This window comes from Anas acuta, chromosome 4 (genome assembly GCF_963932015.1).
Source record: "Anas acuta chromosome 4, bAnaAcu1.1, whole genome shotgun sequence".
In the NCBI taxonomy this organism is placed as follows: domain Eukaryota; kingdom Metazoa; phylum Chordata; class Aves; order Anseriformes; family Anatidae; genus Anas; species Anas acuta.
The window spans coordinates 795,649-814,908 of record NC_088982.1 but is presented as its reverse complement, the minus strand read 5'-3'; the positions used below and the strand labels follow the sequence as shown (position 1 = coordinate 814,908).

General features: G+C 54.3%; 1 protein-coding gene across 4 annotated transcripts in view; it reads right to left on the bottom strand.

The window, feature by feature from the left end:
- ZNF638 (zinc finger protein 638) overlaps positions 1-18,916 on the bottom strand; it is a 48,512-nt gene extending 29,596 nt beyond the window's left edge. For 2 of the 4 annotated variants that reach the window (XM_068679474.1, XM_068679475.1), the window contains exons 1-5: positions 14,945-15,405; positions 9,057-10,680; positions 3,432-3,493; positions 3,114-3,152; positions 116-420 (exon numbers count right to left, since the gene is read on the bottom strand). In XM_068679474.1, coding sequence (XP_068535575.1) covers positions 116-420; positions 3,114-3,152; positions 3,432-3,493; positions 9,057-10,680; positions 14,945-15,390 — 2,476 coding nt within the window. In that variant the 5' untranslated portion in view covers positions 15,391-15,405. Of the gene's footprint in view, positions 1-115; positions 421-3,113; positions 3,153-3,431; positions 3,494-9,056; positions 10,681-13,855; positions 14,014-14,944; positions 15,406-18,769 lie in introns of those variants that run through there. The other 2 variants (XM_068679476.1, XM_068679477.1) reach the window with 2 other exon arrangements.
- Positions 18,917-19,260: the final 344 nt, after the last annotated feature.

Here is a 19,260-nt window from a genome sequence, read left to right as displayed (position 1 = left end):
TTTTAACAGAGATTTTCGGTGGAAAACTACGGATAAACCTCTTGAAATGAACTCTGCCTTCCTGAAATTAAAGGAAGCTTCGATTTGATTTAAGTAAGTGTTATCCGCCCTGTACCTTGCGATCGGGTCGCCCTCCTGGACCAGTCATTACTGGAAGACCTCGGAGGTCGCGGACTTGTTCTCAGCAGATTTCTTGACCGCTGTGGTGACCTCGACCTGTGCCTGGGGCTGAGCCGTCGCATCTGCCGTGGGCTTCGGCTTCGTGGTCTTGTTGGCCTGAAGCGGCCGGGGCTCCTGGATCGCGATCGCGACCGCCGCAGGACATAGCTGGAGCCAGCCACCCTCGAACGCCTGGGGCTGGGGCTGGCAGAGTTGGAGCGCCGCTTCGGGGTCTGGTTTTCTTTCCTGTCACCAGCATTTCTAGCAGAATAAAGGCATTCAGTGAGCTCCGACACGGCAGAGAATGATTAACCTGCGCCTGTTCAAACAGACTTTCTGGAGAAATTTAAAAAAAATCAACAATGCTTAGAGCCTAATTTATTAACAAACATGCTTCTATTTCTGGAGTAACCACGTCACCAATGTTAAATAGAACTGAGAGGCGAGTGGGAGAGAAATACCTGCACGGAGAGAAAGCTGTAAAGACAACTCTGAAGTTACAAGCTGCAGGGCTACGAAAAATGAACAGAAATAGGAGAAGAATACATGAAAGAGTAATGAATGAAGATACTTTGCTTCTTCCAAATTTACTTTGGAAGGTGGCAACCTCGCACTGTTACGTTTATAAGACTGATTTAGACTGAAAGATGGGTTCCACAGAACTGCTTAAATACACACCTAATGCATACTTTGGCTATGGAGATGTCAAGCTGATGAAGAACATGGAATGAGATCCATCACAGCAACAGTCCTCTTAGAGGACTGAACAGATCACAGGAGTAAAAGAGAAAACCTTGAAAATGCACAGAGTATATTCTAAATTATCCAGAATATTTAAGGCAAGCTAGGACAAGTGCTTGGCCGTAGCATACTGGCCTGCCACTTTGCAATTTCTCAGCCCGTACTGAACCCTGCGATGACAAACATCCCCTGTCCACCCCAGTGCTCAAAGCCAGGTAGAGCAGACGGTGCCCGAGAGATGTCACATTAAAAAAGTGGCTGATGGAGCAGCCCTTCAGCTCGGAACAAGAAGCAGAATCTCACCGGTAATTTTAGCACCAAAATTAAGAGACACAGCGGGAAATGACTGACACGGCATGCCTGCCCAGCACAACTAGACCCACTGGGAAGAAAATATGCTGGTCAACCAAAATGCAGAAGTCTTAGCACAACGTGAGCAACACGTGTCAAATGAAAGGCTTGTAAGTCAAGCTAGAACAAGAGCACTTCCTGAGGCACCACATCCAGCCTTACTATCACTTTTTTTTTGGCCTCATTTTAGAGGCCAAGTTCCTCTGAGATGGAGTAGGTTCAGGAGAGAGGGCTGCCCCCTGGCAGACTGGAGAAGGGGCCGACAAGACCTGTGTGGCCAGCAGCTAGCTGAGGTCAGCTGAAAAACCTCCAGTCCCCTAAATGCCTTCCAACACGCCCTGCACAGCGCATCCCAAAAGTGGTATTTAATTAGCAACCTTCAAACACAATTAAAAAGCCACATCAATCCTGGTATTCCTGCGCTCCATAGAAATGGTTGAATGCATTAGGAAAACAAAGCCGTTTGTAAAAACAAAGCACAAAGCCAGCTACCAGAGGGTCACAGCACCAAGCACCTTGCCCTGAGCCTGCGCCCGCAGCCCGGCCGTCGCTCTGACTCCCCAGCTGCAGACGTGCTGTCATCACCCAGGACTCAAGGAAGCACCACCCAAAAAGACGGCTCTTGCCCCACCTGCAAGCACAGATCACTCTCAAAGTGCTAGTAAACATCTGTCCAACTTATTGAGCTCCTCCAGTTTGGGGCAGTTCCCTTTATCCCCGGTGTGTTTAACAGCAGCAGCACTTGCAGCTCTGCAGCAATTTCAGTTTGAGGTTTTAAAACATAATTACTCTCCATGAAAGTTTGAAGTTTGTTTTATTTCCCTCTAACACCATATTGCTCTTTGTTTATGAACATGGAGAGACCTTGGATGCACTCTGCAAATTAACCTGACCTACATTTTCAGCCTTTTTTTCTTCCAACTAATAGTCAGCTTCCCACGAAGCATGTCTAATTAATGGGGGTCACAGGGCATGGCAGCAAAAATGAAAGTCCTATCGTTCCTGTTTGTGTTAAAGTTGGGGTATGCACAAACACTGAGGCAATAGAATAACTTCATCTCGCTGAGATCCAAGCGGAATTAGTCTGCAGGGTGTGTTTTTATAAAACGTAATTGTAAACAGAATAAGTTTTAAGCAGAAGAGACATGAGTTCATCAATTCCACTGCTTTTTCAGCCTGCGATCCCATAGCTTCCCAAGGGATCTATGGGCGAAAAAGTCTGGGGAATAAGGAGCCAACACAAGGCTAGCCTACTGTCAGATAGACTTTAAGCTGCTAACAAGAGCGGCTTAACCGGAAAAAAGTTTAAGTCTAAAAGTCAAAATCCCTCAGTTTTGTTATAAATGGCTCAGGATTCAAATTAGGATTAAATAAAAAATAAATAAATATTTTTATTTATTTTTATTAGGATTAAATAAATAAATAAATAAATAAATTGACTAGAATGAGGGGGAGACTGGGACACACTGCATCTGTGGTTCAAGAATTAAATTGCCAGTGCAGGACCCAGAGGCAGACAGGATTCAAACAGAATTGTTCTTTATGGACACGAATTGTTAAAACATTCCTCACAGTTTGACCACGACAGACTGAGGCACAGCTATGAGAAATGCCCACGGTGACTCTGACAGTGCCAGCCTTCCGACTTCCCTACAGCTTGCTCTCATTCTCGTGAAGGAACTCTGGATACCGTGCCACTCACCTGATTAAAGGATTTAGGGCAACACCATTTTACAACAAAAAGGCAAGGAGGCCGCCAGTACAGCTCGTCAGTGAACAAAGCAGGAAAATTCATTGCGTTCATTCCCAAATACTTGTAACAGTGACAAATTTAAAACAACCTGTAAGCAAAAAGCAGTTACCTCTTTGAAGAACGAGACTCGGGGTTCCAGTCAGGGTACCTGTTAAATGCAGGAAACACAACTGTCAGCAAAGAGAGCGGCACCTGGGCACAGCCCTGGTCTCACATGCAGCAGCTGTTACAGATCTAAGCTCCCGTGCAGGACTCCAGCAGCACCATGTGCCACTTTCCTTCACCTAATAGTCTAAAACAAATTCAGAACAGTGCTCAGATATTGACATCTGAACCACGGAAACCCACCCAGCACGGTTTGAGGAACCACGTGCATGCACAGAAAGCGCTTTTTGGCCTAAATGAACTTTTTAAACAAATTCCTTACTGTTGGCGTAACTGGCGGCAGCTCTCGATGTGGGAGGGGGTGTTCTGGTGCAGAATCCAGTCCTAGGTGGAGAGAAGACATCCAGAGAAGTTCGATTAGCAGGGAAAACGTTAGCATTTGACCACAACCTGAAGCGCTGTCATACTTTACCTTCCACTGCTAGTACATTACTAACAAATGATCTGATGTCGGGGTCACATTTCTCACTTGAGATTACCACTCCTTACGCTAACGATGAGAACGCTTAATGATTATGGAAGGCTGCTAAAAAACACGAAGGAATTTAGGTGGAAAGTGCAGAGGATGCATCGCATTACATTAATCTGCTACCTCCATCAGCACCCTGCGCCGCTGTCACCACATCTCCAGCACAAAGGGCTGATCCAGTAGCTGGCTGTACGTAACGAGAAAGCCATTAGCAGCCTTCACGAGCTGTCAGGCTGTATGAACACGCAGGCGGCACAAGAAGCTGAGTACAGCAGAGAGCCTGACACAACGTGCTATCGGCGAGCCAAGTCTCATTTCTGTGGAAGCTCGGCTGAGCAGTGCTCCGAGCACAATCGCTCCTAAGAGCACGCTCCGACTAAAGGTCACTCAAAAGCCCAATGAATCTTGTCACCCACCCGTGAATTTCTAGGCAGAAAAAGCCTTCGCAAAAGCCTTACTTGGGAAACAGCTGCTGGGATGAGCATTGCACACCCACGAGTACAACGGGAGCCCTCAGACCTGAAAACTGCTTATGCATGGGGTTAAGGTAAACACTGATTTAGTGCCCCTATAGGAAGCTGTGCACCAAGGCTGCTCTTGTAGTTGTAGGAGTAATGCTGGACTAAAGTGGTGCTCCAGTGGAAGCAACTGCTCCGGTTAGCTCGCTGATCGAGAGCTGCTGCCTGCTCTCAGATGGTATCACGTCGGGAGGGATCGTGTCAGGAGGGTATCACGTCGTCGTGACAATCACTGAGCATCCTTAAAGGCCAACTTCCTGCTGCTTCGGTATTTTAAACAATAATGGGTGAATAATGCAACTGACAGGCCCGGCTTTACAAAATGCCTCGCTGTTCTGAAATTACCTGACTCTCTGGAATGCACGTGCCGGTTTATACAAGGTTATAAAACACCGAGCGAGCAGTGTCTCTGGTTTATTGGCAGCAAAACACGCCGCTTCAAAGGAAAGCTGGTGATGGCTCACTCAGAGCACGTGAGGTGGGAGGAATTGATGCGACCACGATTAGCTTTGTGCATTTTGCCAGCCCGGAGGACGGGGTGCAAACAGCCGCTCCCTGCGCTTCCAGCCCCAGCCTCACAGCACTAAGATCTGACACAACAGAGCCACCCCAGCTATTTATGCTGCACACAGCTTTTACAGCAAACACAGCCCGTTTTAAGCACCAGACTTACTTCCACTTCCTGAAGAAGCAGACACGCTGCTCAACCATCTCCGGAGTAAAAAAAAAAGCAAGCAATTCCTCACGATAAGCTGTTTTTGTCCTCGTAACACGCGGTTATTGAGCGATCCCATCCATAAGAACGCTGTTTGTCCGTAGCCTTGAAGTTAGATGGAAAAACTGTCACTGAAGGGCTGAAATTAGCTGTTGGAAACGAAAGGCAAGGGGACTTCAGGCATTGCCCAGCGCAGAAAGCACACCCGGTGTCCGTGAGGGCCAGCAGAGGCCGTTCTGCTTCCCCTGGTCTTCATCTGCCGGAGCAGCGGGCACTGCGGAGGCTGGCAGGCCCACAAGGAGATATTCTCCTCCCTCACAAAACCCCCATTCTTCTCCTCTTCAAGCCTTCGCTATGCCGATGCCCTCTTGCGTTTCGTATAATCGCAGGAGCCTCCGTTTTTGCATATTCCTCCTCTTTGATTAATTCCTCGCCCTTTTTGAGTCTTCTGAAAAACTCCAGTCCCTCTGGCAAGGCTGTCCCACCGGACGGATCCTTCCCGGCAGGAGGAAGCCCCCAGCCAGCTTCACACTGCACCACGAACCCACACGGGCCAGGGAGAGCAGCTCTGTCGCCGTTACCTAATTTTGGGGGACCAGCAGGTCTCAGGGTATTGTGCCAGCCCAGCCCACATTACAGAAAAGCCAGGAGGAAGAGGGAGCAGGACCGTGCTTTGTCCCACTACATCAGTGATGCAGCCACAATTCCTGTTGTGGGGAACCCTGAGGCTGTAGGACTGTGTGCAGGGTAAAGCCCAGGGCACCACAACACAGACTGGGTAAGGTCAGAGGGGACCTCTGGAGGTCACCTGGGCCAGGAACCTGGCTTTAAATCTGTTTTAGCTGGAAGAAGACCCTGAAATGTGGTGCTTTACTCATCAGCACAGGGCTTCCAGTGCACACAAACCCTCCTGCTGCTAGCATCACAGCCCCGCTCTGTTCCCAAAGGGCATGGTTGGAGACAGAAACCACACCTCACTGCTCCAGCATGACCACAACCCCCAGCTGGAAGCGAAGCTGCTCTGTGAAGTATTCCTGGAATGTTTTCATACGTCGGGGAGGCTGGAAAATACATTTGAAAGCAGAGGACGCCGAGGTGAGATCGCATCTAACCCAGGACAAAATAATTCTTCCCTGAAAAACCACCGCAGGACGCTTCTGAGAACTCCTCCCAGGTCCAGAAGTCATCTCAGACTTGCCAGATCTGTGTGTGAAGCTAACAGCCCTGCAGGGCTTATGAAATGCTTCTCCCCACAGCAAGCCGCGGTGGCTGCGCCACGCCGCTGGGAGATGTTGTAACTTCTGACTTGTGAGCAGAGCCGTAGCACAACGCCGCCTCCAAATAAATGATCGCACAAACAGCGCTGCAGGAGGGGTGCTCGGGGTTCTCCCCAGATCACAAAAGAACCAGAAAGTGCACTGAGTGCTGAGCGGCAGGAGCTGCACGCAGCGCACTGCTCCAGAGGATTTGGGAACACCGCAGACCTCTCAAGGCCGTTTTGGCTTTTATTCCATCAGCCCTCATTAATTAAGCAAAGTTAAATACGTCAGCGGATAAAAACCCCAGGGAGAGCCGATCGGATGCTTCGGGGAACAGCAGAAGCATTTTTTCAGCTCCAAGCCAAAACAAAGCCCTGGCTGGGTTTCGCTGCTGTTATGGCAGAGGCACGCTGCAAGAACGAGGGCGACGGGGCTGAGATGATGCAGACAGCAGGCTTCAGCCACCACCAGCCCCCGCAGCTCCGCAGGCCCCTCCAGGAGCAGCAGCCAGCTGTAAATCTGTCAGTTCAATAATGTGACATCAGGTAACCTGCTCGAGTTCTCTTCTGAGAGGCAGCACAGCTTCTGTGTTAACCCTGGCAAGAAAATGGACCCTAGATGAGTCTACTTCTGCACAAGGCTGGGTTAAAAGAACCTACAAAAGGCAGTGCAGCACATGAATGCTCTGTGAAATCCGTTATCTTAACACCACAAACAGTTTTCAGATGTTCAGTCCCCTCAAGTGTTGGAGAAAAAGGTTTTCTTCACCTGGTATCTTTCATCCTCTTCATAACTCGTCGTCCGCTCTTGTTTCAAGCCATCCTATTTGCTCATCTCCTTCCTTCCCGAAGCCATCCAACCTTTCCAACTTGCCAGGGACAAGACACCCGTCTGTAACGCAGTGTTCCCAAAATGGCCTCCTGCAGCTGGGCAGTCCCCGTGCCTCACCAGTCCGGCCCAGAACAGCTCCTGAAGATGCAGGTTCCCCTCAAGGTGTGCTGGGGAGACGAGACCAAAGGCAGCCTCACTCACCAGATAGCTCCTCTTGCAGGGCTCGTGGCAGCAGGCACAGGGGAGCCACCAGCCCAGAACTCACCTCCTGCCTACAGGTGGCTGCAGGTCGGGCTTCTGGAGCCATCAGAGGCACAGCCCTCGGAGTACATCCACTGTGAATTCATCCTGTTATTTCTGAACTAACATTTGTCAAAATTGTGGCAAACTACCTCTGTTCCCCGTTGAATGTCCCTGTGCTAGCACAGCTCACGCCCCATGAGGCTGTAGGTTCCTGCTCCATCGCTTCACCACCGCTCATCTGCCAGTTCCAAGGGGCTTCATCGCTTCCAAAACCCAACGTCCAGGGCACCTCCAGCCACACAACCGAGCCACAGCTTTATTTGTAAACCCACACCATAAATGCAGGAGGAATTTTTCATGCTTTAGAATTCACAAATGTACAGCTCTAACATTGCTCGAACAGAGTTTTATTTCTTGCAGTATGGAAAAAAAAAATAATTAATCTTATTATTTTGAAACATCATTGTTTGAACGTGACTTGTCCCAAACCGGTATGTGATGCGTAATCAGCAGCTCATATACATAAAAAAAAAAACACATCAGAATCAAGTTAACGTATGCTGGAGCTGGAAGCTGGCATGACAAGGAGAAAAGGTGCAGTGGGATCGGGGAGCCTGGAGAACACACACTACGCTGAGGGCCATTAAAACGAGGATTTACAGATCTGTGTCTCCCCCAGAAATTCAGCTGATTTGTCAATTGGTTTTTAGTAAAAAAAACATTTACTGGGTTTTAGCAAGAAGCAGTACGCAAGCTACCAAGTACTTCACACTTACACAGACCGCACTTCTCCAAAGCGCTGTGCCCAGTTGTGAACACAAACACCAACTTGTTGCCCTGTTCAATTTTAGACGTTTTTATCTTAAATCAAGCTTCCCTTTCAGTTTTGTAACGCGCCCGAGCAGCTGCAATTCTTCCTGGCCGTCAGTGCCTCCCATGTGAAAGTGCTTGAACATTTATTTGGACTCTGAAGTCCCCAATGCAGCTGGCTCCATCTTAATTGTGCGCTCCCTTTTGTAATTTTGCAGCACAAACAGGGCCTGCAGCCCTGCACGGTTCTGCCAAACTGCAGTGTCCCCTACACACTTCCCAACCTTGCTGAAGTCTATTTAGTCTGTAAACATGAAACTAATAAGAACTGTTTCATTTTAAATGACATTCTCCCATATTTCTGACATATCCAGCTCAGGACTTTCACAAAAAATCTACAGCTTTTGGGATTCTTTTCTCTCTCCCCATATTCCCCAGTTCCCTCTGCCGGGAGCTGGAACTGTGACTTGCTCCAGAACTGAACGCTAGGTCGGATGAATGGAAGCATTTTGTGTACTCGTCAGAGCTGCCCTTCAGTCTCTGGGCCAGCCAATGTCACCCAGACCACATTTGGAAGATTACATTTTTGCAGATAAATAGGCTGCTTTGTCTTAAGGCAGACTTTGCGGGAGTGGGGCTGAATATATGAACATCTCAGGCACCCCGCTGAGATCCAGCACACAATTTCTGCACGCATTTTAGTCACCCGGATGATGGATTTGACCCTACTGGGAAAGGGTTTGCTCTGTCACTTGAAATCCCATCGCAGAAGGCATAAATCATTTTTCACATTCAAAGAAACCATAATAACGTGCAGGGCAATTCTGAAATGCAGTCTGAGAGAGAACACGCTGTGCAGCGAGGTTATAACCGTTCCCTAGCAGGGTTTCTAGCACTTTGCAATTAGCACATAAGCACCCAGACTGCCGAGCAGCAGCACAACTCATTCAATGCACGATAAAAAAAAAAATTAGCTCATGAAACAGTGCAGCAGGTAAGGCGCTGAGCACAACTTAGGCAATAATCTTTGAAAGCCACTCACCTTCATATGAGTGCATTCTATGTTACAGAGAGAACACATATGGGGGAATATTCTCGGAGACGTGGCATAGTAGTCATTCATCATGGAGGGCGTGGGCAGCCTTTTGATCTTCTGGGCATCGGACTGCAGGAACACGGGGAGCCACGAGGCCTTCACGATGCCGAAAGGAGATTTAATCGGCCCCTCGGGCTGCGGCTGGAAGGGTTTCTGCCCCGCCACCGAGCCGCTCTGCGCGGCGGGCTGGCTGCTCCCGGCCTCGTGCTGAATTCGCTCGTGCTGGCCGACGGCTGCGAGGAGCTCGGCCGAAAAGGGCGGCTGGGCCATGGGCGGCATCACGTGCTGGGGCACGGGCGGCTGCACGAGGGGCGGCATGACGGGAGGCAGCAGGGGCTGCGCCAGGGGAGGCAGCATGGGGGGCGGCAGCATGGGGGGCATGACGGGCGGCACCGCCGGCTGCGACACCGGCTTCACCACGGGGAGCCCCGCGGGCGCTGTGCACAGCCCGGACACTTTGCCCGCGGCCTCGGCTGGAAAAAAGGAGCGGGAGGTGGAGGAATCGTTCTGGAAAGCCGGCGGTTTCAGCAAATCCTGAACGGGGAACACCGGGTTGCACGGCACGCCGGGCGGCGGGACGCCCATGGGCACGTTTTGCTCTCGCTGGAAGTCTTCCCTGCTCTCTGGCGCCAGTGCTTCGGGGTTATAGATGCGCGACTCGAGGGGATCCTCGTTCAGCACCTCGCTGTTGTAAGCACGCACCTCCAGGGGATCCTCGGTGTAATCGTATTTGCTGCCGTGCTCGTAATCGATCACTTTGCCCTTGACCGCCGCGCCGCTCGTTCCGCCCAGCGTTTCTTCTCCGCGGCTTGGGGGATGCAGACCTGACAAAGAGTGACCCATCTTCCGAATCCGGATCTCTCTCAGGATGAGGGGCATGTTTTCGGGCGTCAGCTGGTCGTCTGGGTAGCGACTGAGCTCCTCCAAGTCTTCGTTGGAGAGTCCGAAGCTGGCCAGGATGCTGGAGGCGCTCTCGGGCGTGTAGCGGCTCTGGGCGTTCGCGCTCTGCTCCGGGATCCGGGCCGGGGGGGGCGGCTTCTGCGCGGCGGCCCCGGCGGAGCAGGGGGGGTTATTGTCCCAGCGGCTGCTGCGCGCCTCTCCCTTCTGCTCCTGGTGGAGGTTCGTCTTCACCTTGACCTGCCTCGGATCGGCCCTGTGCAGAGTCACCCGCACGTTGATCCTCTGCGAGCCTGTCCACTGGAAGCTGTCCTGGCCCGAAAATCTCTGCGGTGCTCCCGGAGGCGTCCCCGGCGCAGGTTTTCTCTGCAGCCCCGCTGCGCCTCCTCCCCTAAAGGATCCCGGGGGCTTGGCGCCGGCCGGATTGGGTCCTCTCGGCCTCTGGGGCAGCGCTCCTCGAGGGCTAAACATGGTGCTTTTCAGCAATGCCTGACCGAACCGAGCATGAGGAGGTGCGGAGCTGCTGGCAGCAACCGAGGTCAAGTGCTGGAGGGCCAAGTGAGTCTTAATTTGGGCAAGCTGTAAGGGAGGAGGGCCCAACAGAAGTGGGCTCGCAATGCCAAGGTTCAAGGAATTCACAAGTGGTGCGAAACTTTCCAAGAACAGCACAAAGCTGAAAGTTAAAAGACAAGCGTTAGATTGTTTCATCTTTTCACCTGCGTCACGCAGCGGGTTCTATAACCGGGGAGGACAAGAAGGGAGCTCAGGCAACAGCGCTTCAGTGACAGTTTAGGCGGTGCTTTCGAAAGCGAAATCCCGTTGCACAAAACCTTTTTGCTGCACAGCCTTACCCAACACACAGCCCTTCAGCAAACAAGCTGTGCCCACGAGCTCCGTGCCCAGCCAGGACACTTTCAACAGCACTGCCTACGGCTTGACACGGCAGCTCGGCACAGTTTGCATTTATTTCAATTTGGAGCCGTGTCAGGAGCAGTAAGCCAAGGTATTAAAACCCTCTCCAAGTGTTTACGAAGTAGGACTTGTAAGTGAAATCATTACGTGGAGAGCTCGGAGCAGTCACAGCCTGGATGTTTGGTTATTTGGGATCAAGCTGGAGCCAGCAGAGCAGCGCTCGGGGGGCCACTCCCGCAGCGATCCCCACGGGTGAGCTACAACACCCCGCAAGCAGCCAGCGGGTGTGACAGCGCCCGAGCTCTGTGTCTGGAAGGTTTCCATCCCACAGATGTTACAGGCACGATCTTACATCCAAACAACTCGAAATAGAAATGTGCGGGGCCGCATCAGAACAAGCTATGCTCGAGAATAAAACCAGCAGAGGGGCAGTGGGAACCACCACCCGGTATTTCGGCTGGAAGCACCAAGAATTCAATCCCATAAAGCAGTCGGACACCCACAAAACCAGGGGGTGCAGGACAAAGTGATGCCAGCCTAAAAAAACCCGACTCCTAACAGAAGTTTTGCAATAAACGCAGGTGCCTCCCTCAGGACTGCTCGCCGTAAGGCAGCAGTTTGAGAACCCCAACTCAAAACCCGCACGCAGCTGTAGCCTGGGAGAGGCGAGCCACGTACGAGCAGCGAGTTTCACACTCTGAGGATGAATTCTGTAACCTGTCCCGACCTTTTTTGTTTTATGTCCCATCCCATTATTTCTATTTAAATGAGGAAAGCCTGAAGTCAGCCCAAGAAGGAACAGCAGCTACAGGATCACGAACTACATCCCTTCTCCCTCAGAAAATAATGGGAAGGAGCCGACCCCCACCGGGCAGCACCAGGGGCTCTCACCCCGACCCCTTTCCACGTCTTCCCCCTCACGCAGTGGGAGCGTCACGCAAACAACCCCAAAGTCATCTCCTGCCTTTCAGTTCGCTCTCCTCTGGAACCCTCATCACTGCGGGGCAAAACCAAAACCACCTCCCGGCACGTTCATTTGGAAAGCAGTCGGAGAGGGAACAATATCGGAGCCACCCAGAACGAGGAACACATCAGCAGGGAACATTTTAAAAATAAATGTGCAGCTTTGCAAACCAAACCTGCGTTCGCTGGGTCAGGAAGCTCCCAGGGGACGTGGCCAGGAGCTCAGGAGCGGACTTCCCGTCGCTGGGACTTCCAGGAGCTGCAGATTTCAGCCCCGGCACGCTCCCACGCCACCACCTCGCAGCGTGACGCGGCCCCACACACACCTCTGGGCCCTCAGCAGGCAATTAACCCGGTCAGAAACGAGGATTTGGCAGGTAAAAAAACTAACTGCTGTAACGCACGGTCAGTCCATAACAAATGCCAGGAGGAGGGGGCCTCTGCTTTGGGGCCACTTGTAAAGTTACCCCCCTGCCTTAGGAGTTTTCTGGAGCGATCTGTTCAGCAGGGAAATGGGCACAGGCCTCACCCCGTAGTGCTCCGCTGGAATAAAACATTTTAAAGCAAAACAGCTGGAGTTTAAAGCAAAACAGTTGGAGTTTAGTTTGCTTTTCAGCGAGTATTCTACGGCTGAACTTGAAGATAACCTCTTCCCACTTTGTTTTAGCAAAAAGCTCCGGCTGCCAGCAGCTCGTTCATCTCAGCAGCCCCAGCACACGCTCAGCGATAACTCGCCGCTTCCCCTTTTAGCTCTCCACTTTGCCTGCTCCAACCCAGGCAAACCAGGCGGGGATGTTAATAAAGGTGACAGCTTATTAACGAACTAACCTGGAGGAAAGCTGGTAACGAGAGGCAGAGAACTGCACTGCCAGGGGTGCAGGGAGCACGGCAGCGCTGCCAGCCGGGAGATGCGGCACAGAGAGGGGAAGGAAAAGGGCACTGCAACTCCTGCAGCGCTGCCGAGGTCGAGCTTTTGGTGGAAAAAGTGGGAAATAAAAAAGGTCTGCGTGTCCTGAAGCTGTCTCAGTGGCAGCGGGGCCTCAAGCTGAACTCGCTCGCTCCCCAGTGTGAGAGAAGAGTGGGAATAAGCGGGGTATGGGCAAACAAACAAGGCAGGCACTCACCTCCTGCCGCTCAGCTGGGCTCTGGCACCACACGACCCCAAAAGCCACGAGGCAGCCCCTGCCCCGTGCCCCTCTGGCCCGGTTTTATGGCCGAGCTGTGGCAGTTACAGCCCTCAGCCCGCAGGGTTGGCTGTTCTGCCTGTCCCCTCCCAGCCTCCTGCCCACCCCCAGCCGGGGGGAGAGCCCTGAGGCCACCGAGCGCTTCCCCACGACGCCGTCACAGCCCCACGGAGCTGCGGGGAGCACCCCAAAATCCTCCCCAGGCAGATCCTCCTGCTGGACCACCTCCCCGGGGGCTTAGAGAACAGGGAGGGCTCACGAGCCGCTCGAGGACCCAGGACACGAGCTCTGCAGGAACCCAGAGGGAAAAAAAGCACAAATTTACTCAAAAATTTACTCAGAGGGGAGAAAAAGCACAAATGAACAACGAGCACCTGGGAAGGCAAAAAGCAGCACGCACAGCACAGCTCCCTGCAACCTTCCAAAGAGTCCGCCCCAGCCTTCCAAATAACTAAATAAATAAATCTGAGCAAGGTTTTCAGCAAGTAGTTCTTAAAAGAAGCCAAAAAAGGTCATTTCAGCACCCTTATTGACTATTCACAGCAGAAATTGACTGGCCTTTAGGGAATTTTTACTTTCCACCTCAAATTTCCGAGCACCACGAACCCCGCGGGCTGCTCCCTGCACACACACAGCAGCTCTGAGGCACGCGGAGCTCTGCACACCCCATGTGGAGTGCCCCAGACACAGAGCAAACACAGACACTGCTGCCTAAAAGTCCTTTTTAAAAACCTCTCCTTACACGGTAATTAACCTGATGGCAAAGCAAGCAGAAAGCATTTTATTTACCTTTAAACCTGAAACGCTGCGAAAACGTTCCAGCGTTCTGCCTGGTTCACACCAAGCTGTGGAGCTCCTCTGTGTCAGCGCGGGTACGGCAGCGTCTGCTGAGCTCAGCCCCAAGACAAACGGTGATTTGGGGGAAAGAGGGAAGAAAGGGGGAAGAAGAGGGAAGAGCAACGCAGGGAGCAGCAGCATTTGTAGCCGCTTGGAACCCCACCCCTGGCCAAAAAACACTGGGTGATATCACTTGGTGTACGAGCTGGAAAAGGAGAGGGAGCAGAGGAGAGGGAGCAGCCTCGTCCCTGACGTCCTCCACCCTTCAAAACCGCACGATTGTTCTGTCAGCGCTGGCAGATTTCCCTTTTAAATCTGGACAAGAGAGCAATCAAAGAGGCTGGCTGCCCTCGAGGGGTGCCTCTCCAACGGGGAAAATAACGACCTCGCTCCTACACCCGCCCTCTGCAAGAGCTCACAGCCTCAAGACCTCGTTATCCCAAAATCCCACTGACTGACCCCAGACCCGGGGGGGACACAGCCCAGAACCAGCCCCGTGCTTCGCTGCCAGGATGAGATATGAGAGAACAAAACAATCGCCCGCGCTGGTTTAAAACGCGATTGGTTTTCATGATTTGTTTAGATCGGTTTTTAAGTGACCCTGGAAAAAAATAAATTAAAAATTTAACCATTTTATATTATTGTATGGAAATAATTGTATCTGGGGGCACGTACACTGAGGATGGATGTGTCTGACCTTCTGAAGCAGCCCACTCTGTGACCATCTGCAGGTTCCCACCTCAGCACCGCGACCCACACCACTCTGCTGCCCGAAATGAGGAGAATTTTGCTGCTTTTTCCCCTTTTTTGACCAATTCCAACCCATTACCGCCTCCTTTAGCCAACAAACCGCTCCCCAGGGGCGGACTGCCCAGCTGCCGGCCAGCACCCGGCCCCGCGCTCTGAGCACCCCAAGGCCCCGGGACCGGGCCCCGGGACCGAGCCCAGGCCCCGGTACCAGGCCCCGACCCCCCCCCACCCCCCCCGCCGCCATTTTGTGCGTCCCCTCAGCCCGGGGGCGGCCGGGGGCCGAGCGCTTACCTCCGGCAAACCGCAACCCAGCGGCTCCGCTCGGCTCCGCGCCGCTCCCGGCTGCTCCCCGCCGCTCCCCGCCGCCTCCCCGGGCCGGGCCGGGCCGAACCGGGCCGGGCTGGGCCGCACCGGGGCCGCACCGGGGCCGTGAGGCGGCGGGAATGCGCACTGCGCATGCGCACCGCGCACCCCTCTGCTCCCGTTAGGGCTCTGCGCAGGCGCAGAGAGCAGCCAGAAGGTCGGGCACGCATGCGCATAGCGCGCATGACGCCGCGGAGGGAGGGGCTTCTCAGTGAGGGCACCGCGCTCGCACCGCGCGTGCGCGGCCGCGCTCCCGCAGCCTGAGGGGGAGTGCGCATGCGCGGAGTGTGGCTGAGGGGGCGGGGCGGGCGGTGGTACCGCAAGGCATGCCGGGAGTGCGCCTCCCTATATAAGCGGCACGCGGCGACCGCCATTTTAGAGCGCGGTGGCGGCGCCGAGCGGGCGGGAGGCTCCCGTCAGGCGTCCATGGGGCTGCAGCGCCTGCCTTTAATTATTTTTTAATTAATACGGGTACAGAGCGTGAGGATCTGACTCACCCAGCCTCCCTGGGCTGCACGCTGGCTGTTGCAGCAGCAGTGTTAACACCTGGTAGTTGGGAGCAGCCTGCAGCCTCTAATACAGCCGCGTCCCCAAACATAATTAAGCACGGTTCCGTAATTAAGCATGGTTCCCCAAGCACGATTCCCCAAACGTAATTAACCCAGCCTGATTAACCAACCACAATTAACCTGTAGCTTCAGTGCTGGCCCTACAGTCCCAAAGGGTCCGTCACTGTGGGCAGCCGCCTTGGTGTGGGCGCAGGGAGCCCCCCAGGCAGCCCCAAGGTTGCTTGCGAGGCCACGTTGTCCCCAAAACACCCCAAATATTGCCAAAACTGTCCATGGGGTCACCCCAAAACACCACTGTTCCATCACGGTGACCGTACCCAAACAAAAAGTCTCGGTACAAAGCAGGCACGGGACCAGCCCTGCCCCACACCACACGGAGCCTGTGTCAACAGGGTCCAAACGTGGTTTTTGGGGCGTATTTGGGGCATTTTCGGGTCGGTTCGGCTCAGTTCAGTTTGTGTGCGGCCACCAGGAGCGATTCACCAGCACTCGGCTTCCTGACAAAGCTGGGCTGACACAAACAGCTCGCTGCTCTGTCTCCAAACCTGCTCGGTTCCTCTCCAGCACATCAGGCCTGGAAACTTTTAAAGCTCAGCTTCCCAAATATTTCGGGCTTTTTGCAGCCACCCGGCCCTGCTGCAGACCGCAGGCGTTCCCCGTTCCCCCCCCACAGCGGTGGAAAAAACACAGCTGGGGAGCTGGAGGCCGCATTTCCCAGGCTTTGGGATCGAATTTTTGGGTAAATTTCTTGACGTGTGCCTGCGTCTGTTCTGCCACGGACGGTCCTCGCTGGGAAAGTCATTTTTGGGAGGTTATTTTGGGAAATTGGTTGTCGGCTAGGAGAGGGGTTGAGCTTTTATGGTATGACCACCGAGCTCTGACCCAGTTATCAGTGGTTTTAGGAACCTCGTAACGGCTGATGGTGCCCAGCACCTGCTGGGAGGCTGAAACGTCTCGTTGGAAAATAAAAGTTTGGGTCAAAAGCTTTATAAAATAAATAAATAAATAAATAAATAAATAAATAAATAAATAAATAAATAAATAAATAAAAATAAAAATAAATAAATAAAAATAAAAATAAAAATAAAAATAAAAATAAAAATAAAATAAATAAAAATAAATAAAAATAAAAATAAAATAAAAATATAAAAAATAAAAATTAAAATTAAAAATAAAAATAAAAATAAAAATAAAAAATAAAAATAAAAGTAAAAGTAAAAGTAAAATAAAAATAAAAATAAAAATAAAAATAAAAATAAAAATAAAAATAAAAATAAAAATAAAAATATAAATATAAATAAAAGCTGAGATGAACGCTCAGCCTTTGCAGCGCTGCTGTGCTGCTCCTGCGGGTGGTGCTGCCCCGACAGCTGTGAGAAAAAACAGCCAAAAATAAGAAAAAAAAAACGTCTGGAGTCACAAAGCAGGCAAATTCCTCCAAAAAAGCCAAATTCCTCCTGCCTCCAGCACCTAGGGGCCTCCCCAGCTGCCTGAGGGGGGTTTCCTCTGAGAGGAGGAGCGGGTTAAGCCCCAGGAGGGTGTGCGATGAGGGGAAAATGAGCCAAAAAACTGATTTTTGTGCCTGGTTTTGTGGGGTGAGCCTGCAGAGGGGCGCCCCGTCCCCGCGGGTGCTCGGCACCCGGCAGCAATTAGAGAAGCGTGGTCTTAAAAGGCATCATTAGGAGGGAAACACTAATTAAGCTTGGGGAATGTAAACACCCCCCCGACACCAAAAAAACACCCAAAAAGCTTCAAAAAATGCTCACGGGAGCGCTCCAAAAGCCAAAATCGGCAGCAGGAGGGAGCCTGGGGGCTGGGACCTGGTTCCCTACGGGTGCTGCTGCTGCTCCTGGCCTGATTTCTGGGGCAAAAACACCCTGTTTTGGGGCAGATGTGCTTCCTGGGCCTGGCAGCGGGTGCCTGCAGGAGGGAACTGGGAGCACTGGGAGCCACTGGGAGCACTGGGAGGCGCAGTGCCGGTGCTGCCCACCCCTGGCACCGTTTCGTCCCGGGGCCGACGTCTCGGGAATGTCCCAAAAGGGCTTGGAGGGCGGCCACGGGGCCATGCGCCGGGATTAGCGCCCGCTCAGCAGCTCCCAGCTCAGTGACGCCCAAATTTCCTCGCCGCCATCCCAAACGGCTCGGGTGCCAGCCCAAAAAAAAAGGGAGACCCCAAAACGGCGCAAATTCACCCCAAAACACCAACGGGATGGGGAAAAGGGGGGGAGAAGCGTGCCCGAACCCAAAACCGTCAGCCCCAAATGGGAACCGGGAGGAGGTGGTGGGAAGGGGACGGGGTACGGGGGGGCTGCCGGGTGCCACCCCCCCCAGTCCCGGTACGGGGCCCCCGGTGTCCCCGCGGCGTCCTAAAATTCCTGGGCTGGGGCGAGCCGTCCCCGTGTCCCCGTGTCCCCGTCCCCGTCGCATTGGGGACATTCCCTGGCCCCCGCCGGGCCCCCGCCGGCCTTCACTGACCTTGGGGGGGCTGCCGGGAGCCCCGGGGACGGGCCCCTCCGTGCCCCCCTGTGGGGTCACGGTGACACCGGTGGGGTTGTGGGGACACCGGGGGGGACACCGGGGGGGACACCCGGTACCTGTGGACGCCCCCCCTCCCCCGGTGCCACCCCGGGGTTATTTTTACCGCCCCACAGCCCGGCCATACAAGGAGCCCTCGGACACCCCGGGACCGGGACCGGTGCCCCCGGTGACATCTCGGGGGGGGGCACCGGCGGGGTGCTGGCACCTCGCCCCCCCCCACCCCGGGACCCCCACCGGGCACCGGGGGATGATACCGGGGGCCGGGACAGCACGGGGAAGGGGTCCCGTGCTTTAAGCCCCCCATGGGGGTGACCCGACCCCCCCCTCCCGGTAAGCCCCGTTCCCCGGTGCCCCCCCCGGTATAACACCGGGCACCGGGGGCAGGCACAGCACGGGGCTGGGGGGTCCGGAGCCGGTGCTGTGAGCCCCCCACGGGGTGAACCCGGTCCTACGGGGGTCCCCAAGCCCCCCCTCCCCCGGTAAACCCCATCCCCGGTGCCCCCCCCCCGGTAAATCCCATCCCCGGTGCCCCCCCCGGTAAACCCCCGGGACCCCCCGGTAAACCCCTGGGACCCCCGGGGACATGAAATTTGCTCTCCCCCCCCCCCTCCCCACCCCGGGGTCGTTCCGGTTCCCTCCCACTCACCGCCGGAACGGGTCGAGGGGCACCGGGGGGGGCACCGGGGGGAGAACCGGGGGGGTCCCGGGCCCCCTCTGCCGGGGCACGGAGCCTCCGCCACCCACCGGCGGCATCTCGGAGGGGAGCAACGGGGGCCCGGGGGGGGCGGCGCCGTCCAAAGGGGGCTCGGGGAGGGGCACGGCCCCGCCCTTGGGGGCACCGGGGGGGGGGGGCACCGGGGGGGCCACCGGGGGGGGGTTACCGGGGGTTACCGGGGGGGTACCGGGGAAGGGGCCACGCCCCCCCCCACGGGGGTCACCCCCTCGGGGGGTGGGGGCGGGGCCCGGTGACCCCGGGTGACCCCCGGGGAGGGCGGGGGGGGCAGCCCCGGTGCCACGCGCCCGCCACGTGACAGCCGCCGCCACCGGCGGCCCCGCCCCGGCGCGCTCGCCCGCCCTCCGCCAATCAGCGGCTCGCTCTCAGCTCCGCCCTCCTTGGTGCCTTGTAACGGCTCCTAC